The sequence below is a fragment of the Ornithorhynchus anatinus genome, chromosome 9, assembly GCF_004115215.2.
Source record: "Ornithorhynchus anatinus isolate Pmale09 chromosome 9, mOrnAna1.pri.v4, whole genome shotgun sequence".
Lineage (NCBI taxonomy): Eukaryota > Metazoa > Chordata > Mammalia > Monotremata > Ornithorhynchidae > Ornithorhynchus > Ornithorhynchus anatinus.
This window is the reverse complement of record NC_041736.1, coordinates 42082864-42109669: the sequence shown is the minus strand read 5'-3', so window position 1 is coordinate 42109669 and position 26806 is coordinate 42082864. Positions and strand designations below refer to the sequence as shown.

General features: G+C 43.9%; 1 protein-coding gene across 2 annotated transcripts; it reads right to left on the bottom strand.

The window, feature by feature from the left end:
• Positions 1–90: 90 nt before the first annotated feature.
• CCDC25 (coiled-coil domain containing 25) lies at positions 91–25027 on the bottom strand. Of its 2 annotated transcripts, XM_001508838.5 has the most exons (9): positions 24942–25027; positions 18010–18057; positions 13165–13204; positions 9869–9920; positions 8270–8345; positions 5527–5630; positions 5102–5304; positions 3928–3973; positions 91–954 (listed from the first exon to the last, which is right to left on the bottom strand). In XM_001508838.5, exons 1-9 carry the CDS (start codon positions 24964–24966, stop codon positions 925–927), a joined length of 624 nt encoding a protein of 207 aa, XP_001508888.3. In that variant the 5' UTR covers positions 24967–25027; the 3' UTR covers positions 91–924. The 2 variants fall into 2 exon arrangements, with proteins under 2 accessions (XP_001508888.3, XP_007664912.1); XM_007666722.3 differs by lacking the exon at positions 18010–18057 and having other exon boundaries at positions 24942–25002.
• Positions 25028–26806: the final 1779 nt, after the last annotated feature.

Sequence of the window (26806 nt, the reverse complement as noted above, 5' to 3'; positions counted from 1 at the left end):
TCCGTCTGAATCTTTGTTTTTGGTCAAGGCCAAACCAGGGAAAAAACAACAACAACAACATCACCAAAAAGAAAACAGCACAAATATAGCCCAAGAGATGCATCCTTGAATTTTTCGGTATCCTTCAATTTCATTTTTATTCTAGTATGTACATGTGATGTGATATTGACCAACTGAGTTACAATACATTACCAATTTTCAGTTTAAACTTTGGTGAATAGTTGGGTGGTCTTTTAAAAGAGTCATCTTCAAGGTTTTTCTTATAGGTCAGGGGGTCCTAAAATGGCATCAATATACCCCTCTCATATTTCAGGCTGGGAGGTGACCTGTCAGTGGGGAAGACCGGTCCCGGCATGCAGTCATTCGCAGTGCTCAGCCGGGTCTACTGGGAAGAAGCTGGAGCCAAGCAATTTGCTCAGCTGAGGGCCGACTCCTATTTCTCTCAGTTCAATGAAATGCAAGCCCCCAACCCGAAAGCCTCTACAATCCCAAATTCCCCACGTGCATTTCATTTCTATTCCTGCTTGCCCTCCTTTCATTTCCTTCTATCATTAATAATTTCTGTGACACACTGGAGAAATATTAAAAGAATCGGGACAGTCTTTGAGGACATCTGCTTTCTGGGAAATACTACAGCAGTACAAACACTTCCCCGAACCGGTCAGATTAGAAAACCCATCCCAAAAGTGAGCCCAGCTAACTCTCATGAAGACCCATGACGCTTGTTCTTCTGGCAAAAACACGTCTTAGTTCCCTTCAGTTCCAGGCCATCTCCAGGCTCCACGGCACACACCTGGAAGTTTAATGCCAATCCAAGGGTTCGCAAATCTTCAAAGTCTGTTGAATTGTTATAGGGTTTTGGTTTTTTTTAGCATTTGGAGCACATCTGATAACGTCTAGGTCTGTCCAAATTCAAGTTTGAGTTTACATGAACTCATCTGAGTCATTGCCATCCTGTGAAAAGAAAAGTGAAACCGTTACTCCAGACTTGTAAATTGAGCACCAAAGGAATTCCAATTTCAGGTACAGAACATTTTCTCTGGTCCGCTTTTCTTTCGCTGAATGGAGTGAGATAAATGAAACCAGTAGAGGCTATTTCTGAGACATTTCAAATGTTCTGTATAGTTCTCAGTAGCCAAAGAAAAAGTTCAGCAGCCTTTGCTTCTCTTCCTATGGCAATCTTTCCTTGCCTTTTTGGTTCTTTCAGTATTCAGAACTGGAGGATGGGTATGGAAAGGAAGAGGTTGAAATAAGAACTTCCAAGGATGGGGTCTTACCTAATCTACAGAAAAATCACATCTCATTGCAAGTCAGCTCAGCACTACCCACACTGCTGAATATGAACTCACATGAAATTTTCCAGTCAGAATTTCAGTGTCAGCCCAAATGTGTTAGTTCTGTTCTAGCTGCAAGACTACGGATCGTTTGGGCTTCTGACACCACAGGTTATGGCAATGGGTCCCTTTTCCTAATGGATATCATAAATCGAAACATAAAAACTTAATGTGGACAATTTTCTTGTTTTAACCTGTCTTTTTGTATTTTGAATGCAATGTACTTCCAACAGTTCTTTTTAAATGTAGATCCTAAATGCTCTGATGACCAATTTGGATGTAAGACCTCTGTGACCTTCCATCTACTAAATTAGACCCCTCTCCAGAGTAAAGTTCACCTCTTCCAATTTAAGGAGGCGGCCACTACCTTTCAGCTGAACAGAAGACCCAAAACAGTGTTCTGGTGCCTACAAGGGAGCTCAGGTCCTACAGGTTGAAGCAGCTGTAGGCAAATAATGAGGCTCAAACTCCCAAGGCCTGGTGGGGTGCAGGTTCTCTTCTTTCCTCATCTAGAGTGTATTATGGCCTAGAAAAGCCCTGACTACCCACCCCACCACCTCGGTACCCCCTGGGAGCTCTTCTGGGTTATCCTGAAGACTAAACTCTCGTCAGAATCCCACTGGAGCTCGGAAGGGGTGGTGGCTTTGCAATTTAGCAATGCAGGATGATGAAGCCCACAATCCTCTATATCTTCCATGGCACACTGCCACTTCCCTTTATCACTAATTTCCATCCCTCTCTTCAGAGACCTGTTCTTCTCTTACACAACTGTGAACTGTGAATGGAGCTTTTGGCAAGAAACTTATAACTACAAGATTCAGGCCGCAGGAGACAGGCAGGCATAAGAGGCTGGTCTAGGAAGGAGAATGTTCATTAAACCAAAATAATACAAGCTCAAGGGGAAGATTAATAAAAGAGAGAAAAGTGAACTTTTGGGGTATGTTTTCCTTTCATACCCTCATCTACTCATGAAATGCATCACATAGTCAGAGATCACTGTGAAGGGGGTGAAGAAAATAAATGGAGAAATCTTCTTAGGTTTCTATTTCCCATGTGTTCAGCAGGAATCAGATTAGCTCAGTTCTCCCAAGAATATGAGGGAATAGAGAATAAGTTTACTAAATTCAATGCTTTTCTGGCAAGCTGACGTAGATTTCAACCTGGTGCAGAGACACAAGCTGACAACACATGTGTCAGAGAGGAAAGGGTTGGGAGGAGGGGAGGGATAACCATTCTGAACTCAGTATATTCCACTTCCTGCATGGAGCCTTTTAGCATCTGTCCCTAATCTGATGCTATTTGCACTTGCATATTAAAAGCTCCAGATTAGCTCTGGGCAGAGTGCCCAATCATTTTTTTTATTCAATAATGCTTAGAATGGGAGGGCTTTAGGTCCCCAAACACTCTGGAAGCCAGATTCTGATGAAAGATTGAGGAAAACATTAAACTTCATCAAACAACAACGTTGAGTTTGGGAGTAGGGTGGGCCAGTCCATCCACATCAGAGAGAGGAAACTTCTACAAAGGCTGGGCTAGATATGCACACGGGTCGGGGGAAGGGGAGTTATTTTCTTGGCTTTTTTGACTTCTCAACAAAGGATTGAACAGGTCTATCCTAAAGTTAATTTTCTGGCAACAAAAGTGTTTAAAAAGCATCTTGCTGAATTCATATGGTTTGGGTCTCACCTTTACAAACACAGCAATGAGAAAATTACCCTGCTCTTTACTGTGCTAGACTTTGAAAAGCCACCTGGATATTCAAAAGTATCTAAATTCTTTCCAAAACAGGTCCTTAAAAAAACCTAATATTTATAAACCTAATGCACTATAAAATCTCTCAGCCCATCCTCCTTACTACAACAACCACGTTTATCATTTCTAGCAAAAAAATTTTCAAAGTGGCCACCATTTGGCAGCCTTAAAGAGGCCCTGAGAAAGGCTACCTTTAAGGGATTTTCTTATTTTCTGTCAGGATTAGAGTGGTACTTCAATTCTAAACTTCTGGGTGGCAGGGATCATGCCTACCTATGCTGTACTCTCCCAAGCACTTAAGACAGTGCTCTCCCCAGAATAAGCACTCAAGATATACCTCGGTTTGACTCACTGATTAAGAATACAGGCAGTCCACCCAGCCCGGTATTTCCTATCCGACACTGGCAATGGGACCTGTGAAGGAGTGAGGGACCTGCACTCCTCTAATACCCCTTTAAACGTTATACCATAGTACCCTGCCTAGCCTTTCCCTACTTAGCCCTAATTTTTCCTCTAGTAACCCAACATAGATTCTTTGGCATATCAAAGAAAGAAGAGAAGAGGCTCTAAGTCCATTTACATATTGGCCCCAGTGTAACAACCCATTTTCATCGTGTGGCCTGCTTAAAAATACACTTTAATGAAATGAAGTTTTCAGTGGACCTGCTCCCATAGAGGTCACCCTGGATTTCTAGGTTTTTAGTTATCGGTGATTTAGAGTCTATGCAGAGCCTGGTAGGAGGGCTAAGCGTTGGCATTGTTACATACTGCACACCTGTGCTGGGATCGGTTTTCCATAAGATTCTCTATATCTCCCCTTTAGGAAAAAGTTTGAACATACCTGGTTTGAAGACATATTCTCAGACTTCATTAATGAAGAATAACTCCTAGAAGAGAGATCATTGAAGAAATGAGCTGAAAAATGCACAGTATACATATACACACACTCTACACACAATTTCAGCATGACTTTTTTTTTGTTTTTAAAAAAGGGGCTTAGAACTGTTGACCTAAAGGTTGAACACAACTAGGGCAAGTTTTCTCAGTGACACTGCTTTAGAAACAAGGCTTTGAACAGCTAATTGATGATGACAGGGGGAGGATGTCTCCCCGCTCCACAAACATTCCCAACAGTCACCCGCCCATCACCGCATTAAGTAGAAATCCTGACCATCGGTTTAAGGCACTCCATCGACTCTCTCCCACGACTTATCCCATCTTCTCCCACTACACTTCAGATTGCACACACTCACTGTGCCTAGTTCTTGTCTCCCCTGCCACCAATCCCTTGAGAAGCAGCGTGGCCTACTGGATAGAGCACAGGACAGGGTTCTAATCCGGTCTCTGCCACTTGTCTGTTGTGTGACCTGAGGCAGGTTTTTTCTCTGTGCCTCAGTTACCTCAACTGTAAAATGGGGGTTAAGAGAGTGAGCTCCAAGGGGGACGGAAATCTCCAACCTGATTTGCTTGCATCCATCCCATTGCTTAGTACTGTGCCTGGCGCAGAGCATGTATATATATATGTATGCATATATATATATAGCTTTAAGCTCCTATTTATAGTTTATTTTAGTGCAGGTCTTCCCTCCTAGACTGTGAGCTCCACCTGTATTGTACTGTTTCAAGTGCTTAGTAAAGTGCTCTACACACAGCAGGTATTCAATGACTACTGATTAATTTGGTCAGTCTCACTTTATCTTTTTCTAACCTAGACTTTAATATCTTTCTTAATTCTTTTTAAAATACCTTTTCTTTTTAAAAAAAACTAGTTACAAAAATTTTTTAAAAATATTTTTTAATACTTTAATAAGAACTCTAATATCACCCCACAGCACTTGCGTCTACAACCATCTATAATTTATTTAAACGTCTGTCTCCTCACCTAATCTGTATGCTCCTGGTGGGCAGGGATCTTGGCTACCAACTCTATCATATTCTTCTAAGAGTTTAGAAACTTCTCGGCAAACATCAAGTAGCTGCAGGTGCTGATGCCCCACCCCAGAGCTAAAACTCACCTAAGTTCATCCATTTCCTTCTTCTTCTTCATTTCTTCTTTCTCTTTCCTTTTCATCTCTTGGATCTGGGCTTTTTTTTCATTCCTTTCCTCTCGGTCCCGGGATTCCTTCTCTGCTGCCAGGTCTGGGAATCGCTCCACTTTTGTCTTTTCCAGGCGGTTAAGAATCTCATTCACTTTCTTCTCCACAGTCACAATTTTCACCTTTGGGAGTGAAGGAAGAGGGACACTTGGCTCTTTAGCAATCATTTTTCACAGTAATGTAGGGGAGGGGTAGGGGTCTTTCCAGCAGGTCCGCACTAAGAGTACATTTGGTCAGTTCCAATTGAACGTCCCTTTTTGGCCACATGCCAGCATGTGAAAATGATGGGGCACTACACACAAGAACCCAGAGTCCAGCTCCTTCAGTGGGTGGGAAACACTTACATCCTTCTGCCTGTGAAAGCCTATCTGTCCCACATCCATGTCAGCTGTTTTCTTCAGATTAGACCAGGGCGTATATACCACATTAATGTTGTTCATCTTGCAGCCTGCCAAGAGAGATTTTCTTGAGCGTGTGGGCAGGAGACTGGGCATTGTTAAGAAACAAGGGCACCCCCATGCCAAGTCCCTTAGCTAACATCACCAATGTTCTTGCTGCCTCACTGCCAGAGCCATCCCTAGAGGGGTGAGGGTTGTGAGGCCCAGGACAATTAACCTGGTGCAGGGACAGAAGGGTAGCGTAGAAGTTCATCTATATATCTCTCGCCCCAGTCCATGGTCCAATCTTGTGGATGTCCCCCCACGCCATCTCTATCTCTCTCCCAGTGGGGTTCAGAAAAGCTCCAGGCCCTACCCCTCCCGATGAGTTGGGCTGCAGAGAGCTCCTGCCACATGGGGAGGTGAGGGGATGGAAGGAGAGAGCCTGAACCCCTAAAATCACCCTGTTCCACCATCCCCCGACACCTTGTGGAGGGGCAGCTCTCCAACGGCCGAGTCCAGTGGACAGTGGGGACAGAGGGGAGGGAGCATTTGGGGAAGGGAGTTAAAAAAAGCAGAATGTCTGCTCACTAAACCCTCCCTCCCCAACCCATATCTCCACTCCTGATAAGCAAGCCTTTGGGGAGCCAATATCACAAGGCTTGCTTGTGGAAGAGAAAAAGTCCTAAGAATTAGGACTTGGGCCTAAGCTATTTTCACAGGCTCTATATGTCCTGCTCATAGGAGGAATGGGACCCTATGGCAAACTGTTTGGGCTATGATTGGCCTCACCCTAGGTCCTTATCCTAGGTTTAGCTGTCTCTCTATTCTATACTTCTCATGCTCCTGGTAAAGTGCCCTGCATCATGTAGGTAGGTACTCAATAAATACTACAACTAAAACAACAAGTTTTCTTTAAAGGGGAAGGAGGAAGGGGAGGGAGCCCAACACACGGAATAAAGTTTGGTTTGGGGGCTCCCCACTGTGGACAAGTGTTCCTTTCTCTCCCTTTTAATTGGAGACTGGGGCATGGGCAGGGAAAGGATAAGCATGAGAGTCTAAGAGGATGAAGCACAGAGCTGTTTTAATGTACACCAGCCATGGTTTCATTCTAGGCGGGTGGAAGAGAGAACAAAAAATTAAATATGCGAAGGAGAGATGAGCATCTGGGAGAAAAGTGGGATAGGGTTATTGATTCTATTCAAACACTGAAAAACTGGGACTTGAAATTATGGAAAAGTCTGTTTCTATTCATGAAATTAAATGAGGGGGGTTTCTGAAAGTTCCAAGCCCCTTACAAGGATGTTTACTAGGGTCCCAGCAGGATCTAGAAAGCAACTGTTCTGCCTCTGGGCTTCTCAGCCTGGATATGTACTCTCCCCATCTAATCTCCCACAGTGAGAATCAGGGTGATCTAGTGGACCTGAGAGACAAGGCCTGAGAGACAGAAGGACCTGGGTTCTAATCTCTCAGCTCCACCACTTGTCTGTGTGACCTTGGGCAAGTCACAACTTCTCTGGGCTTCTGTTACCTCATCTGTAAAATGAGGATTAAGACTGTGAGCCCCATGTGGGAAATGGACTGTGTCCAACCTAATTAGCTTGTATCTATCCCAGCACTTAAAACAATGCCTGGCACTGTTCACTTAACGAATACCACTAAAAAAGAAAACACAAATAAAAAACAATGACTCCAGCTCTTCCCCCTCAATCCTACCTTTCTCTCCATTCTTCTCTGCCCTCCTCCAACCTCCATACTGTGTCTATCGAGAACCACCTCCTACCAATTCAACCTCTCTTTCTCTTCCTCCCCCAAAAGCTCAAGTCCCCCTCTGGTTTATGTTTCTAACTCTGCTCTCGCCAACTCTTCCCCCTACTCACTCTTTCCCCTGCTGTATTTATTTGCCGGCAGATTTTCACTCTGCCCCCAACCTTTACACAGACCTCGGCTCAGTAGGCTTTGGAAATCTCCAAGAGGAACACTTAACACCATTCAGCACGTTAAGCCTTGGCTTAGAAACAGAGATTGAGCAAATCCCCACAATGAACAAATATTTAGATATTTTCCTTCTGAAACAAAGCTGTGCACGATTTGGCTCTGTAATTTGAATTTTAGATGCAGTGCATTTTCATCTATTGGAGAGTGTCAGATTTTCTTACGTGTTTCACCTTTAATTTATACCTTAAGGGCAATCGGTGGCATGCCATACTGCCAAGATCTGGAAATGTTTTCTTTGAAATATTATTTTTAAATCTTTCAAAAATCACAGTGAATCAACTTGACACCTTCCCAGTGCTTTGGAGCAACAAAAGCTTTACAGTGGCAAACTGGAAGCTGACGATGAAATGATGAAGCTACAAACATAAAACAATTCAAAGTCCTGTGTTCATCTCCCTCATGACTCAATCCTTGAAACATCTCCTTTTGAAGGATTTCAAAGAGATCTTTGTGATCTTCCTTCCAAGAATGAGGGACATTGAGTTACGGAGAGGGTCAAGGAGCAGGACTAACTGAAAATGCTATTCTTGGTTTCCAGTGTGAAAATGTTGGAGAAGGAAAATAGGCATGTGTTTTATGGGACAAACCGGGAAAATAAAAACACCTTCTTTAAACAAATAGAGTGAGCCTGGACCTGACAGCTGGCATCACCATGAGATCACCGGATTTCTCCCCCATATTCCAGGAATGATAAGTGCCTATGGCATATTACCTTGAATGCTATTGGCCTTCACAAGATGTGCACAGTCGATGAGCACTTCTTTTGGTATGTCTTCCATCGTCTCTCCCTGAAACATAAGAGCAAACGATTGATTTGATCACATCAACATTTGGGCACTCATAGGATGGATGGGATTCCACTGTGCAGCATTTTATGAAAGGAAGGGAAGTGTTTAATTACACGAGCACCACGCAGATAATACAGGTCAAAGGAGAAGAGGCCAAACAAACCAGACTGAGGAAAACAAATGTCGGAGTTGTTGTCCCTTCTTGACAAATGCTCTGCCACTTTCTTTGTTCTTAATGAAAATGGGATGTATACCACCATAAAGTCTATGTCCAAGCTTAAATGACACTGGGTAAATAGTAGATATAGGATCCAAGAAGGGCAAACACATTCAGAAGAGGTAACAAACTGAGCTGACACTTACGGAAATCTCGGGATAAACAGAGAAGGAGGAGAATCTTGCTGGTTTGGGCTCAAACTATAAATTTCATTTAGGATACAATCCTGGACATTGAGTTGTTATAATAACAATAGTATCTGTGAGGTATTTTCTACAAGCCAATTTGCTAAGCACTTGGGTAGGCACAAAACAATCAGATCAGGCAAATGCCCTAACCCACATGGGGCTCAAGGTCTATTCTAAAAGACAAAGTCACTCAAAATCTAAGATTGATGGTCAGGGGTGGTATTCAAGATAGCAAAGCTGTACAAATCGATCATTCATCTTCCCTCTTTTTGACCCTTCTCACAAAATTACCATTTACTAATTTAATTTGCCAGTTTACGCTTCTCTGATGTTTACACATTACACACTGCCCGTGGAGGTTAGGCATGCACATCAGCAGGCTGTAAATGCCTAGATTCCAATGTCAAGGATTTCTTTTTTTTTTTAGCTTTTTGGATAATTTTCAAAAAGCTCATGCTTTAATTTAGAAGTCCAATAAAAACAGATGAAAAACTTCACAAATAAATGGTAAGAGATTTAACATGCGTGTAGGTGTGTATGCAAGAACCAAAAATACTTTTAAAAGGGCATTTTTTATGTATCAAGAAAGGAGAGAGCTGGACTGCTTGATTGGCTATTTCTTTTCCCCTTCCTCTGGGATGTGAAAAGGGATCTGGAGGAATCGGAAAGAGGAAAAAAAGCCCAAAGGCATTTTAAATTTAAAGTTATTTTAAACAGATTTACAGAGGTTAGAAATCAATTAATAAGTGATATTTATTTAGCATTAACTTGGTAAAGTCTCTAGACTGTAAATCTGTTATGGGCAGGGAATGTGTCTGGTTCGTCCTGTAGTCTCCCAAGTGCTTAGTACCCCGCACACAGTTAGCGCTCAATAAATACAGTTGAATGAATGTACAGCACACTGCAATAAGTGCGTGGGAGAGTACAATAAAATCAGTTGACATGATCCCTGCCCTCAAGGATCTTATAGTCTAGCAGATCAATATATAATTTTGCAAAAACATTAAATTTCGGCACATATGGGGGAAGAGGGCATGGAACTACTTGCATGTTAGCGCTCTTCAACATTTATGTCTGGAAAAGAGCCTACTTTAAAAAAGTCAGAACTGACGTGTTACCTTATGTAGCCGGAGGTACACGTGAGCCGAAGACAGTTTATCCACATGAAACCTATAAAAGGGAAAAGAATAACCTTTAACTAAAGGGATAAGAAGACCCTTATATCTGAAATTAGGCCAGGCCCATCCATTTATGTGCTTGAGCCTTGTCCAGCTGGTTGTGACCAGTTCGGCAAGCGACAGTCACTATCTGGAAGGCGGGAGTAAGAGAGGTGAGAAGATTAGTGGCATGCTGTGCCTTCTTACCCTTGCATCTGTTCCCTCTCTCAGAAGGTTTTTTCCCACTATTTCATTTGGATTTTTCTATATTATAGTCTAGCTAAGAGGTGGCATGTTGGGCAGTAATGGGTGCTAAACACGGTGGGGGGCCTGTGGTCCGTCAGATGGCATGACTCGGTTGGAGGCAGGCTGTGTCTACAGAATCATAATTCATTAACTTAAAAAAAAGGTGGAATGGCTGACTATTCCATTTCCACTTCGCAACCCACTAGCACATCCCCCAGGGGGAGGGATGGAGAAATAAAAAGAGCTGAATATCCAGTCAATTTGACACCGGTAAAATATTATCTGAAATGAGGTTTGGGGGTTATCTGTGGATTTCAAAGACCATGCTAGCCTGCTTCACCATTACCATGGATAAGAGAGCGTTGACTAAAGAGGAAAAGAAAATCAGGAATCTAAAAATCAATTAGGAGAAATTTTAACCTCTGGTTGAACATATTCAAGCCACGGGAGAGCTCAGTTTAAACACTACTTAGTGGCTGTCGATCTATTTCTAGTGGCCTTGAAGGAAATACTGTATTTACATGCATTATTGTTCCACTCTTTGGCATAATTCTTATAATGAAAATAGGGTTATGGCAGTTATTTGTGGCCATATAATAATGTCTAGCAATAAATGCAGAGCAGAAGAAAAGAAAAAAAAAGGAAAGGGGAGGAGAAGGAAGAAAAGTGAGACTACTGCACTTCCCCAAGTACGGAATAAAATGAGCACTCAATGAATTAACACCCCCCTCCCCATCAAGCCCTTCTCCTCTATCTACCGAGGATCACACCCTTTTCAAAGAAGAAACTTCCTTCCTCCATCTGAAGGGTTCTCTTCCTACTCCAGGCAACACACTCCCCTCACTGCTTACAATTATGTGGCACCAAAAACACCCACAAAAAAACCTTTTGTTTCCTCAAAAATCAGAGTGGGGGAAATTGTGTGGTGGAGGGCACTGTGTAATTTTCATTTTGGTCCCCATTCCTCAGCACTGCCTGTAGAACAGAGTGAATACTAATGTTACCATGTCCTCTTCTCCCCTCCTCCTCCACTGCACCTCCTCCCAGAGGCAGATTCAGTTCTACCCTGGATATACATATGGGTCTGGAGATCTGCTGGCTTAAGAGTCTGCTCTAGCCCAGCCCTTTTGGAAGCGTCCTGGATCAGCCCTACAGAGGCCTCCTAGGAGTCTGGTTGGTTCCAGAACCAGCTGGGGGATAGTGGTTCAGAGCTCGAGATTGCCCTCGATTGAACCAAACTCCCCGGTTTATCCAAGAATGGACTTCGACACTCTGAGTCAGTCCTAGAACAAGGCTTTTTGAGGAAAGGACCTTTAGGCTGAAAATGAGTCACATTATGGCTAAGGTCCAAGTCACTTCAGGCCACAGCAAACCCCCAAACCCAAGCTGCTCTAGACTTTCACCCTTGGAATTAGACTTTTGAGGTGAGCCCATCAATCTCAAACAGTACCTGCTAAATCCTCATGAGTCAAATGGCTTTCAAAGTACTGCAGACACACAATGGCAACCGCACAACCACTCATTAAGGAGAGTGCAATAAAAGCCAGCACTAAACTAAACATTAGGCTTCATTTTCATGAGAAAAGCTTGCAGAAGGTTAAGGAAATGACAAGAATGGTTGGTAAATACTGCCATTTTACCCACACAAATGTTAATACAGAGATTCGTTCTACGCATCTCTTTTTCTCTCAGTGGGACAATTTCTGATTAGTAACGAGGCGAGTTCAGTTCTACTTCAATCAGTTCCCAACCTCTCCATTGAAATCACCAATAGGGGTACTTCGTGGTGGGCTATAAATCTCCTGCTTTCCACTAAGGATGATTCTTATTACACGTAATCATATCTTAACAAAAGGCTGATGGCAATAAATGAAAAATGCTGCCAGAAACCAGAGGAGAAATTTCATTACATCTTGGCCGAATACATACGTTTCCATACTCTTCTTTTTTCTATTTACTTCGTAGACGGCTACATATGTGCAACGCTGTACCATTTCAGGAGGCCCTCCATGTAATGGTGGATTATAGGGGTTTTTAGGGCTTTTTTTTAATAAGCAAATTTTAGGGTTTGGCAATTTTGTAGCTGTAACTCTTTATTGTCCTGAAACTCCACTGCCCCACATATTGCTCTGATCTGAACTCTCACCTGAATCAGATGGAAAACTGCCCTATCAAAGCAAAATGGAGGCAGTTTCTTGAGGTAGCGCCTGTCCAAACTTCGACTGTCTCCCGCCAGTCTGCATGCTGACTGGGACAGGAGGATAAGTCAAAATGATCGTATTAAATATTTGCTATGTTTGGATGGCTCAGGTGACACCTAACCTCTGCTAGTTTGGAATATGTAGAACTGAAAGGAAAACAGACCCATTCTAACTGCCAGGTGTAAGAGCATAAGGTACCTAAGAGTGCAAGACCAAGGAATGAAATGATTAAGTAGCAGAGGTGAGACTGCCCTTGAAGTAATCAATTTAATGTTAAATTATACCCTGGATCAAAGAGGTGCTATTTAACTTCTACCAGAAAAGCAAGAAGAAATATTTTTATGAGGTGGCCACCCACATTTTAGGCTTAGCAAAGTTAGCCACATAATGCCAAACATAGTGAAAACTCAACGATCCAGCATGAGCAGGACTGAAGCAAGCCTGGACAAGTAGGTTTCTGAATCACTCATTTTTTCTGTTTTTTCTGAAGGATGGGTACCAGGGAAAAGATGGGATCTAAATGAAATTACTAGAGTACTAGGGCAAGCATTTAAATCCTTGAACTGTATGCACCCGTAATGTCCATTTGTCAACAGTGAGAGGAGTAATTAAAGTACAATACTCCACCCTGCTGCATGCTATTGAAATTACTACGCGACAGTAAAATTTCGAATATTTTCCTTTTGCCTCTAGTATTTAGATGTGTACAGAAGCACAATAATGGGCATCCCTGAACATGGCTCAGCAGTGTTGGGAAGTCTGGAAGCAATCCAAATATCAGCATCTTTACTGAGCCAGCCTGATACTTACCAAATATCTTCTGGCCAACCATACTTAATCAGATCTTCATCTGTAGGGAGACACGACAGAATGGAAAAAAGATCAGAAAAGTAGTCCTACAAACAAACGCGATTAGAGAATGTCACTGGAGCACGGTTGAGCTCATGATATTCAAAACCATTCCTTGATTTAAGACAAAGCATTTAATATTGGAGGATGGCTAATGGTGTAATACGAATCATTTCCATGGTCATTTTTTTTTATTGACAAGAGTGAAATCCCACCTTAAGATGAATTTTTAATGAAGATATTTTTGGGAAAGGGTGTGGAGGAGGCAGTGATTAAGCTTAGAAGCTTATTCAACAGACTATCACTCTCCCCATCTTCAGTCTCAGTAAAGGCACATCTCCAAGAGGCCTTCCCTGACTAGGCCCTCATTTCCTCTTCACCAAGCCTCCTCTGCATTGGCCTTGTACTCTTTATTCATCCCTCCTTCAGTCCCACAGCACTCATGTACATATCTGTACTTTATTCATGTTAATGTCTGTCTCCCCCTCTAGACCGTAAGCCCACTCTGGGTGGGGAATATGCTAACCAACTCTGCTATATTATACTCTCCCAAGCACTCAGTACAGTGATCTGCGCAGAGGAAGGGGTCAGTAAATATGACTGATTGATAGAAGCAGACCAGAAAAACTACCTATTGAATGTTTTATTGGAAAGAACTGAAAGCTCTATTCACTGCCTCTCAAGTTATCACTCCCGTTCAGTGTACTGAGATATCCCAGGACTAAACCGTACAATTCTGTGACGGTACCGGGGGGGAGAGGCCCATTGTTAACGTTTTTGCGTGTCTGTGCTGTTTCAGGAGGAAGGCACAGGATAAGAGTGCAGGTGCTAATTCCACGGAGGTACCTTCTAGCTGCTGTTCTAAGGCTGCCTTTTCTCTTAGAGCACTCCTGCTAATACCTCTGAGCCCGTCACTGGGCAGGGATCGTCTCTATCTGTTGCCGAATTGTACAGTGCTCTGCACATAGTAAGCGCTCAATAAATACTACTGAATGAATGACCTGCCTCTTGCCGCAGATGAGAAGCACTCAATTGATCGGTGATATTTACTGAGCACTTACTGTACTGTATACGGAGATGTGTACTAAGGGCTTGGAAGAGCTCAACACAACAGAGTTGGTAGACACTATCCCTGCTCTCAAGGAATTTATAATCTAGTGGATGAGACAGACATTAAAATACCACAAATACTATCATCAGTAATCATTCAATACATCATATTTACTGAGTGCCTGCTGTGTGCAGAGCACTGTACTAAGCGCTTGGGAGAGTACGATATAACCGAGTTGGTAGACACATTTCCCATCCACAAGGAACTCAGAGTCTACAGTCTATTTTTCACTCTGAGCTTCAGCTGCTCCTCCCCAACCGCCCCCACACCCCAGTTAATGGATTGGACTAGCACTGGAAGCAGTAAGGAATATAGCCAAAAGGCTCCAAGACGGTAGAAATTTTTATAGCATTTTCTGTAGCCGGAATACTCATCACCATCTGCAACACCAGAAGCGGGCATTTCCATGTGAATGTTCAGATTTCTGCCTCAAGCATTTAGAACATTTCCTGGTAGTTTCATATTTAGCTGGCCAAAAAGATCGAGGAGAAATTGTTTAAAGATAATAATGATATTCTGAATATTGAACTAATTTCCACGAAGCATCAAACCTGGCTCTTTGATGACGCCTGCTGGCTATCCGCTGCCATAGCCAAGACTAATAATAATAATAATACTAATGGCATTTGTTAAGTGCTTACTGTTCTAAGCGCTGAGGAGGATACAAAGTGATCAGGTTGTCCCACAGTCTTAATCCCCATTTTACAGATGGGGTAACTGAGGCCCAGAGAAGTGAAGTGACTTGCCCAAAGTCACACAGCTGACAAGTGGCAGAGCCAGGATTTGAACCCATAACCTCTGACTCCCAAGCCCGGGCTCTTTCCACTGAGCCACGCTGCTTCTGAAGGCATTCAGAAGAAAGAATGCCTTCTGGGGGGAGGAGGTTGCAGAGAGAAGCAGCTTGGCTCAGCGGAAGGAGCATGGACTTGGGAGTCAGAGGTCATAGGTTCGAATCCAGACTCTGCCACTTGTCAACTGTGTGACTGTGGGGAAAGTCACTTCACTTCTCTGCGCCTCAGTTCCCTCATCTGGAAAATGGGGATTGAGACTGGGAGCCTCACGTGGGACAACCTGATGACCCTGTATCTACCCCAGCGCTTAGAACAGTGCTCTGTACATAGTAAGTGCTTAACAAATACCAACATTATTATTATTTTGCAATTGCTAAAGCCAAATGTTCTCTACTACAAGATGGATGGGGTTTGGTTCAGTGGGGATGACTCAGAAGAATCCAAGAGTTATTTGCAGCAATGCAAGGAAAGAGTGCAACGTCAAAACATCGCTGGCCCTCTCGACCCTGAGGAAGGAAACGCCTCTACTATGCGTTTCCAGATGAAGTGAAGGAAAGGTAGGTGAGTGAACAGGGTGGGCACTAAACAAAGAACGTCTCTATATTTCCAAAGAGTCCATGCTATCGATTTTGATTGCTCTCAGAGAAAGCACCACAGAGTCCACTGAAGGTTCACTGGGGAGCCTGGGAAACTGAAGAGAGAACTTAAACAATTCTTAAGGGCCGTACTTTCACGGTAAACAATCTTGACAATTACGTAGAAACAATGACTCCATAACTCCAGTATGTCTGATCCCAGACAAATTCCCCATGAAACAGGATCAAAGCTCTCCTCCATCCTCCCCCTTTCCCTTAGAAAGGCCCTTTCCTATTAGATTGTAAACTGCTCAAGGGCAAGGAGAGACCAACTCCTTCTATAAGTTAACTGAATGTCTAGTGCAATGCTCTGCACATACACTACACATTCAAATACTGAAGATACTAATACTTTCAACTGCTTCTCCCTTATATGCCGATCTTTCATATCTTAGCTCCATTAACCCAACTGGGACTCTCTCCCACTCCTCCAAAGTTATCCTTGGTGACCCTTCTGAGGAGACTGTGGCAGAGGGAGATGGAGCCGGCTCCGGGGGGCTTCTCCTTGCTGGAGGACTCAGAGGAGACGGGGGAAACTAGGCTAAGGAAGGGAAATGATGCTTACTTGGAGAAGGGAATGGGAGTAAATCATAACAGATGCTTTTATCATGTACTTGGCTTTTCTTTCTAAATTTTCCCCTAGCAATTGTTATTGGATCACCAGCTGTCCTCTCTGTAGAATTTAAGTTATTTTTAATCTCCAAGTGCAGTAATTTAAAACTTTCTGCTAGATCATAAACTCGCTGTAGGCAAGGAAAGTGTTATATTGTTGCACTCACCCAAGCGCTGAATACAGTGCTCTGCACACAGTAAGAGTGCAATAATACGACTGATTGATTGGCTAGAAGAGGAGGTTTGCACCCAAAGGGTTGTTATCCATGGTTCACTCACTATCAAGCTCACACACACACCTTCAAAACTCTCAGAACACTTATAATTTCTTAAATACCTAATCTAAAAAAATTCACAATTCAGGGCTAAAAATATTCAATAAATTGTGAGCTTTTGAAGTAATACTGCATTGCGTGCAACAGCACATGACAGAAGGTGCCATTATGAGGAGGAGGAAGATGTGTGTGTAACAAGTCTGTTATGCTGAATTATATATAATTGAATTATATATAATATATATAATTATAAAAAATATAAAAGGGAAAGTGGGGGAGGCAGGCAAGCTTGGGTGGGAAAAACCAACCTAGAAATAAAGATGATAAAAGAAAAGGTGACTCAGAGAGCTTGTCTTGTAAGTGAATCCAGTGCAAAGTTCCTCCTGGATGCAACTATAACCCATCAAAGAGTAATCAAGATTATTTTGACCTTCTCCAGAAAAATTCCTATCAAATAAAGGAATGTCTAGCCAGAAGCCCTGAGCATAAAAAGTGAATCAAAATGGCCATTTTAAAGCTTGGGGAATGCTCAGTGTGGAAAGTTTTTTTAAAAAAAACCACACTTCTAACCAGAACATCAGTGATTTCCAGTGTCTCCTGGCCCCGGCCACAAGCGAGTGGGCTTTTGGGGGGTTGGGGAGAGTGTCCTGCCAGTAGCAGAAAGAGTAATTCTATTTATTAAGTGCTGACTGAGTGCAGCGTGTGCATTTTACTAAGCACTGGGAGAGAATACACAGGTTAGACATGGTCCCTATCCCTCAGGGGGAGCTCACAATCTAAGAGCCAGTGAGGATGACCACAACTACTGCACAACCCGGCTGCCTAGGATCGTGGGGTGGACGGCTGCTGGCGACCAAAAGGACAGCAGACCGCCGGGGTGGGAGTGGGGCCGCAGTTCCTTTTCTTAAACCAGAGTCGTGCTGGGGCCAGTTGCAACTTCAGCACTGGGTAGGCTCCATCTTCAAGTTCGGATGCCAGCAGCACCGCTCAATCAGTCAATCACATTTACTGAGCGCTTACTCTGTGTTCCCACTGGCCTCAAAAGTTGGGGGAGAGTGTGTGTGTGTCTGCGGGGGTCGGGAGAGAGGGACAGAGAAAAAAAGTCTTTTTCAGCTACACAAAGCAAGCACACCGATTTGAATCAACACCTTGAACTGCCCTTGGAAACAGAATAAAATGGTAGCCAGCAGTCGTGTGATAGAACTACCTAAGCAAAAAGTGCAGGTGGAGATTTTTTGACTGAAGTTTCTTTTATCTGGGAAGCTGACCTACCCAAGCAGTTGGGTTAAATAGATGTGAACACAATAAAAAGGGGGAAAAATGAAAATGCTATCGCTTACCTGCTGGAAATCCCAAAGAACAAAATTATTTTTAAAACTTACTTTCATATTTGTCCTTTCCCATGTAAATGGTGTAAACAGATGAATCAACTAAGAAAATGAGAATACAAAAATGAAAATAAATTAAATCAAGATAATGCTGGCAACACTGATAAAACTTCTGCACAGTGAACAGAGAGATGACAAAGTTTTAGAAAAGTTTCACAGTGAACCACTAGCCTAGTCCATTTATTGTCCTTATTTGCCAACTTTTGCACAGTGCAACAGAGAGATGACAGAGTTTTAGAAAAGTTTCACAGTTAACCACCGGCCTAGTCCATTCATTGTCCTTATTTGCAAGATTAACTGACCATCTTTCCAAGTCGGGCATGGGACTATTTCATTCAGTATTCTTTCTGGAGAAATTAGCTGTGAAATAAAAGAAAACTGGATATGAAAGCTATGCGCCTTAGGCTAATTTGGGCCTCAAGCCCCATAGCTCTATTTCTAACTTAGGGAGACCCTGGGGAGGTCGGTCCTGGGACACGGAAAGTGGCCTGAGCCTAATTCTGAATTGGGTAGCGTTGGAGAGCTTTTTGGCAATATCTTAATTCTACGTTGGCAAATAATATATTTCAAAGTAACAACTTAAAAAAAGCATATATCAAATGCATTAAATTACTTTTTTGGAACCCCATGGAATGAGATTAGTTATTTTTCACGGTCTGTGGGCTTTAAAAATTATTTAGTCGGGTCACCGTGAATTATTCTACTTTTTCGCCAAGGGATTTATCAGAATACACAAGAGCATATCCTTTTCCCCAGATACCTACACAGTACCTCGGGGCAGTAAGAGTAATGGCATTTATTGAGCACTCGCTGAGCAGAAGGCACTAAACCCTTGGGGAAGTACAACAGAAACAAGAGCAGGTTCTCTACCCACAATGAGCTTATACACTAATGGGAGAAAAAGGTTTAAAATCTTTACAAATAAAATAATCAGCAGGAATTATTGACTGATCTTTCAATGCACAAGTGCAGAGGAAGGGCAAAACGGAAATACAAAAGTACTAGAGGTGACAGGCTTGGATGAGTTGGAAGGCTGGAATCACGGGGGAAAGTCTTTTTTTGCAGGAAGTGATCTGGACCTGATGTGCTTGACCCAATATTTCAATCTGTTTTACCCACATGAGGGGACTGCCTTTATCAAAGCAACAAGAATTCTGCCAAATGTGCACTAGAGTATACGAATCCCAAACCTAGAGCTACAGTGTGGCTTAAATGCAGAAATCAAAATTGGACTTTCCCTCTGGATTAATGTATTTGATTGCCAACAGGATTCAGAAAGTGCTGACTTATAGACATAACCTAGAATCATAACCTAGAATCAGTAGAGCATTTACAAACATTCATGCTGTAAGGGCCAAAGGTCTATCTGCAAGGCACTATAAAATTTAGAGACAGAAGTCATGATCCCCATCTTAATCTGAAGAGACACATGATGAGAAAGACAGGGTACTTGAGGTGACAAGCTAGAAGAATCACATTTCAAATAAGAAATCTTAAAGGACATAAATTCCAGTTCTGATTTGTCATGACTATTAAAGGGCATTTTTTAAAAAATTGGGGAGGGGTAGAGGAGAACATCTTGTAGCAACATATACATAGGTTCTTTATTTCCTGTGATAAGTGTCTGACCGGTTTCGGGAAAATGAGACACGATTTCAACTCTCCCAACAGACCACAATTAGAACGAATTTCTTGGGTCTTAGAGTGCCACACTCATTGGGCTTTTAAAAATTAGAGGTAAAATTAATTTTCTCCAGGAGATTTACTGCTATAGTAGACTCTGCTTTTACAGTTTTCCTCTCTGGCCAACTTCCCAGCTGGGAGGGGACGTCTGACAAGTAGATCCTGAGGTCATCGACATGGACCTATTCTGGATGATAGGTAAAACCATCAGTTGAATTTAGAATCTGAAAGCTGGTTCAAAGCCTCGAACACCAATTTCACATGCTCACATTCAGAACTTCTTGGGGGCAAGCAGTTACTTTAATTATTTTTTAAGAAAGGAATGCTTTTCTTACTGGGAGTCAACCTCACAAATCTGGCCACCATCATGGAAAATTAATACCATAATCTGTATGGAAATTTGAGTAAAAAAAAAAAAAGCTACCTGTCTTCATCTTTTTGTCAGACCCTGATTAGGTTTTAATAAACTAAGGTTTGCATTCATGACAAAGAAATAGATTTCACAGTTGATTCTTACCATTATTTTACAAGTTAGGGAGTTACTAATAAGTGACAATATAACATATGCATACAAGTATCTTTATTTTGCATAAATTGTTTCTACTGAATTTTGGATAAGTAGATACAATTTATGATGCAAAGCAAAGATACTTGGGTGGGTATGTGTATTTCTTGTCTTTTTTTAAAAATCTCTTTAAAAGACTCAAAAATAGCCATGGAAGATTCCAAACACTTCACCTCTACACAGCAGAAAGTTAAATTTCACGGTTGCAAGCTTTACTACAGAAAAGGTCAAAGGCAATATGAACACAGGTGGTTGAGACACTTCTGACTTTTGTAGCTCTGGAAATTAGAAACATCTTGGGGTTCGCAAAATCGGGGGGGTTGGTATAATGGGAGCAGGAAATGATACTAGGAAATGTTCAAAGTTGTTTCTACAGCTGAAGAGAAGAGAGAAGCATAACATCCACCGCTCTGATAGGCATTTACTCACCCTCCTCTTCTGCCTAAATTTGGACTTATGGTGATCAAAGAGCTGACGGGTATACTGAGAAATGAGCCACTAAAGGAGCAAAACAGACAACAAGGGACAAGCCTGGCAAAGTGGTTATGATTTAATGTCTGCAAGGTTGACTGACTTCTAAATATCAAAAACCAAAGGCCATAATGAAAGAGGAACAGTTCACAGGAATGCAAGACATGTAATTCAGAATAATGGGATCAAACTAACCAAAAGCCATCTTCCTGTCAATCAATCACTAATATTTATTGAGCACCACCTGTGTGCCAAACCCTGTACTAAGTGTTTTGCACCGTGGAAAAGAAATATTAGACATAATCCCTTCCCTAAGTGTGATTACATCCTAACACTATACCTCAAAACAGTGTCTTTTAAGGAATGGATGAAACTGTCACTCAAGGAAATTAAATCTGGTTATTACATGTAAATTGCAGGGACCATATAGCTAATCATCCACAGTAGTTTACTGGTGCAATTTAAATAGTGCAGCATTACTGAGATTTTTTCATTTCCCATATTGAATGTTGTCTGCCTGGTATTTTTACTGTGGCAATGCCATGGAATATCTTGATAAATAGTCCCAAGAAGGCAGCGAATGGAGATTACTGCTAGAATGGCATTTCAAACTAGGAAAAGACCCTAACAGGCTAACTTGGCCCACACTTTCCAAACGCTTAGTACACTGCTCCACACACAGTAATCGCTCAATAAATCCGATTGAATGAACCCCTACTTTCCCGATGAGGGAATTGAGGCTCAGAGAAGTGAAGTGGCTTGCCCAAGGTACACAGCAGACAAACAGCAGAGTCAGCATTAGAACCCATGGCCTTCTGACTCGCAGGCCCTTGCTCTAACCACTGCGCTGTTGCTTGCACTGCGAAGGTCAGGCAAGATAACTGTACTTTCCAGGTGCTTAGTACAGTGTGTATATTTGTATATATTATTTATTACTCTCTATTATAGATATGTATATACCTATGATTCTATTTATCTTGATGGTACCGATGCCTGACTACTTGTTTTGTTGTCTGTCTCCCCGTTTTAGACTGTGAGCCCATTGTTGGGCAGGGATTTTCTCTGTTGCCAAATTGTACTTTCCAATTGCTTAGTACAGTATGTATATTTGTATATATTATTTATTACTCTATTTATATTATTCATGTATCTGTGATTCTATTTATCTTGATGGTACTGAAGCCCGACTACTTGTTTTGTTTTCTGTCTAGCCCTTTTAGACTGTGAGCCCTGTGGTTGGGCAAGGACTGTCTCTGTTACCGAACCGTACATTCCAAGTGCTTAGTACCGTGCTCTGCACTCAATAAGCGCTCAATAAATACGAGTGAATTAATTAATGAATAATTCCCTTTTGCTTTCCCACCCGACCCCTCCATCCCTGGGGAGGTCCAGAGAGCATACTTTCATACTTTAAGAGAAGCAGCGTGGCTCAGTGGAAGAAGCCCGGGCTTGGGTGTCAGAGGTCGTGGGTTCTAATTCCGGCTCCACCACTTGTCAGCCGTGTGACCCTGGGCAAGTCACTTCACTGTGGCTCAGTGATCTAATTGAGAAGCAGCGTGGCTCAGCGAGAAGCAGTGTGGCTCAGTGGAAGGAGCCCGGGTTTGAAGGTCGCTATCTGTTGCTGATTTGTACATTCCAAGCGCTTAGTACAGTGCTCTGCACATAGTAAGCGCTCAATAAATACTATTGAATGAATGAAGGTCAGCGGTCATGGGTTCTAATCTAGGCTCTGCCGCTTGTCGCTGGGTGACTCTGGGCGAGCCACTTCACTTCTCTGTGCCTCAGTGACCTCATCTGTAAAATGGAGATTAAAACTGTGAGCCCCACGAGGGACAACCTGATGACCTGGCATCGCCCCAAGCGCTTAGAACAGTGCTTGGCACATAATAAGCACTTAACAAATACCATCATTATCTCATCTGCAAAATGGGGATAAAGACCATGAGCCCCACGTGGGGCCACCTGCTGATCTCGCATCGCCCCCAGCGCTTGGCACATAGTAATCGCTTAACAAATACCATCATTATTATTATTATCTCATCTGCAAAATGGGGACGAAGACCGTGAGATCCATTTGGGACCACCTGATGACCTGGCATCGCCCCCAGCCCTTAGAACAGCGCTTGGCACATAGTAAGCGCCTAACAAATACCATTATCTCATCTGCAAAATGGGGACGAAGACCGTGAGCCCCAACGTGGGACCACCTGATGACCTGCCATCACCCCCAGTGCTTAGCACATAGTAAGTGCCTAGCAAATGCCATCATTATGATCTCATCTGCAAAATGGGGATGAAGACCGTGAGCCCCACGTGGGACCACCTGATTATCTGGCATCTCCCCCAGCGCTTGGAACAGAGTAAGTGCTTAACAAATGCCATCATTATTATCTCATTTGCCAAATGGGGATGAAGACCGTGAGCCCCAACGTGGGACCACCTGATGATCTGGCATCTCCCCCAGCGCTTAGTACATAGTAAGCGCTTAACGAACGCCATCATTATTATCCCATCTGCCAAATGGGGATGAAGACCCGTGAGCCCCAACGTGGGTCCACCTGATGACCTGCCATCTCCCCCAGCGCTTAGCACATAGTAAGCGCTTAACCAACACCATCATTATTATTATTATCTCATCTGCAAAATGTGGATAAAGACCATGAGCCCCACGTGGGTCCACCTGATGACCTGCCATCTCCCCCAGCGCTTAGCACATAGTAAGCGCCTAACAAATACCATGATTATGATCTCGTCTGCAAAATGGGGATGAAGACCCTGAGCCCCATGTGGGACCACCTGATGACCTGGCATCTCCCCCAGCGTTTAGCACAGAGTAAGCGCTTAACAAACACCATCATTATTATCTCATCTGCCAAATGGGGATGAAGACCCGTGAGCCCCAACGTGGGACCACCTGATGACCTGCCATCGCCCCCAGCGCTTAGCACATAGTAAGCGCTTAACCAACACCATCATTATTATTATTATCTCATCTGCAAAATGTGGATAAAGACCATGAGCCCCACGTGGGTCCACCTGATGACCTGCCATCTCCCCCAGCGCTTAGCACATAGTAAGCGCCTAACAAATACCATGATTATGATCTCGTCTGCAAAATGGGGATGAAGACCCTGAGCCCACGTGGGACCACCTGATGACCTGGCATCTCCCCCAGCGCTTAGCACATAGTAAGCGCCTAACAAATGCCATTATTATCTCATCTGCAAAATGGGGATGAAGACCCGTGAGCCCCAACGTGGGACCACCTGATGACCTGGCATCTCCCCCAGCGCTTAGCACATAGTAAGTGCTTAACCAACACCATCATTATTATTATTATCTCATCTGCAAAATGTGGATAAAGACCATGAGCCCCACGTGGGTCCACCTGATGACCTGGCATCTCCCCCAGCGCTTAGCACATAGTAAGCGCCTAACAAATACCATGATTATGATCTCGTCTGCAAAATGAGGATGAAGACCCTGAGCCCACGTGGGACCACCTGATGACCTGGCATCTCCCCCAGCGCTTAGCACATAGTAAGCGCCTAACAAATGCCATCATTATTATCTCATCTGCAAAATGGGGATGAAGACCGTGAGCCCCAACGTGGGACCACCTGATGACCTGGCATCTCCCCCAGCGCTTAGCACATAGTAAGCGCTTAACAAATACCATGATTTCTATTACCTCCTCTGCAAAATGGAGCCCCAACGTGGGACCACCTGCTGACCTGGCAACCCCCCTCCCCCAGCGCTTAGCACATAGTGAGAGCCTAACAAATGGACAAGCAGCGTGGCTCAGTCTCCAAAGTCCACGGGCTTTGGAGTCAGAGGTCATGGGTTCGAATCCCGGCTCGGCCACTTGTCAGCTGTGTGACTTTGGGCAAGTCACTTCACTTCTCGGTGCCTCAGTTACCTCATCTGTAAAAGGGGGATTAAGACTGTGAGCCCCACGTGGGACAACCTGATTCCCCTGTGTCTACCCCAGCGCTTAGAACAGTGCTCGGCACATAGTAAGCGCTTAACAAATACCAACAACAACAACAACAAATGGCATCGTTATGATTATTCTCCTGGGGGGGAGGGGCCTTCGCCGCAGGGAAGGCAACTCGGGGAAGGCCTAAGGCCTGGGGGATTTGGGGTGGGGGATCGAAAAGAAACAGGACGGGCCCGAAGGAGGCGGCGGCGATTCTCTCCCACTCACCATGGCTGGTGAAGTAGAACACCATATTGCCGGCGGCGGCGGCAGCTCCTCCTCCTCCTCAGGCGGCCCGCCACCGGAAATGACCTCACCGGACTTCCGGTGGATTCGGGGGCCGGGCAACGCCATCTTTCTTTCTGGCACGCGGGGGCGGAATGACCATTGGGCCGGCCATCTTTCTTTCTGGCACGTGGGGGCGGCCTACGAAGACGAGTTGGCCGCCATCTTGCTTTCTGGCACGTGGGGCGGGAACATAGGCGAGTTGGCCGCCATCTTGCTTCCTGGCACGTGGGACTAAAATCCAAATAAATGGTGCTATTGGTTAATAATGATGTAGGGATTTGTTAAGCGCTTACTATGTGCCGAGCACTGTTCTAAGAGCTGGGGGAGATACAGGGGAATGAGGCTGTCCCACGTGAAGCTCCCAGTCTTCATCCCCATTTTCCAGATGAGGGAACTGAGGCCCCGAGAAGTGAAGTGACTTGCCCTTAGTTACACAGCTGACAAGGGGCAGAGCCGGGATACGAACCCATGACCTCTGACTCCCAAGCCCGGGCACTTTCCACTGAGCCACGCTGCTTCTCTAATTAATAATAATGTTGGTATTTGTTAAGTGCTTACTATGTGCAGAGCACTGTTCTAAGCGCTGGGGGAGATACAGGGTCATCAGGTGGTCCCACGGGAGGCTCCCAGTCTTCATCCCCATTTTCCAGATGAGGGAACTGAGGCCCAGAGAAGTGAAGTGACTTGTCCACAATCACACAGCTAAGTGGCAATGATGGGATTCGAACCTATGACCTCTGACTCCCAAACCCGGGCTCTTTCCACTGAGCCACGCTGCTTCTAGCGCTCACTATGTGCCAAGCACTGCTCTAAGCGCTGAGGGGGATACAAGGTCATCAGGTTGTCCCACGTGGGGCTCACAGTCTTCTCTGAGGCCCAGAGAAGTGAAGGGACTTGGCCAAAGTCACCCAGCTGCCAAGCGGCAGAGCTGGGATTAGAACCCAAGCCCTCTGAGTCCCAAACCTGGGTTCTTTCCACTGAGCCCCACTGAATAATAATGTCGGTATTTGTTAAGCGCTTACTATGTGCCAAGCACTGTTCTAAGCACTGGTGGAGATACAAGGTCTTCAGGTTGTCCCACGTGGGGCTTACAGTCTTCATCCCCATTTGACAGACGAGGGAACTGAGGCCCAGAGAAGTGAAGTGACTTGCCCAAGGTCACCCAGCTGACAAGTGGCAGAGCAGAGATTCGAACCCATGACCTCCGACTCCCAAGCCCAGGCTCTTTCCACTGAGCCACGTTGCTTCTCTCTTTATTACCGTACTGTACGTTCGAAGCGCTTAGTAGAGTGCTCTTCATTCATTCACTTAATCGTATTTCTTGAGCGCTCACAGTGCACAGTGCTCTTCACAAACCAAGCAGAGAAGCAGCATGGCTCAGTGGAAAGAGCCCGGGCTTGGGAGTCAGAGGTCATGGATTCGAATTCTGACTCTGCCACTTAGCTGGGTGACTGTGGGCAAGTCACTTCACTTCTCTGGGCCTCAGTGACCTCATCTGGAAAATGGGGATGAAGACTGGGAGCCTCATATGGGACCACCTGATGACACCGTATCTACCCCAGCGCTTAGAACAGTGCTCTGCGCATACTAAGCGCTTAACAAATACCCACATTATTATTATTATTACTATTGAATGAATCTATCTCCCCCAGCGCTTAGAACAGTGCTTTGCACATAGTAAGCCCTTAACAAATAAGCGCTGGGGGAATACAAGGTGATCAGGTTGTCCCTCATGGGGCTCACAGTCCCCCAGCGCTTAGAACAGTGCTCTGCACATAGTAAGCGCTTAACAAATACCAACATTA

What these genes read in the sequence shown, in the direction of transcription:
- CCDC25 (XM_001508838.5), bottom strand. Translation starts at nt 24,966, where the DNA reads ATGGTGTTCTACTTCACCAGCCATG. An exon ending in GCTTTCACAGGCAGAAGGAT is followed by an intron (nt 5,305 to 5,526) that starts GTAAGTGTTTCC and finishes TCACTCCCAAAG; the next exon opens with GTGAAAATTGTGACTGTGGA. An exon ending in AGAATATGTCTTCAAACCAG is followed by an intron (nt 955 to 3,927) that starts GTATGTTCAAAC and finishes TTCTTTTCACAG; the next exon opens with GATGGCAATGACTCAGATGA.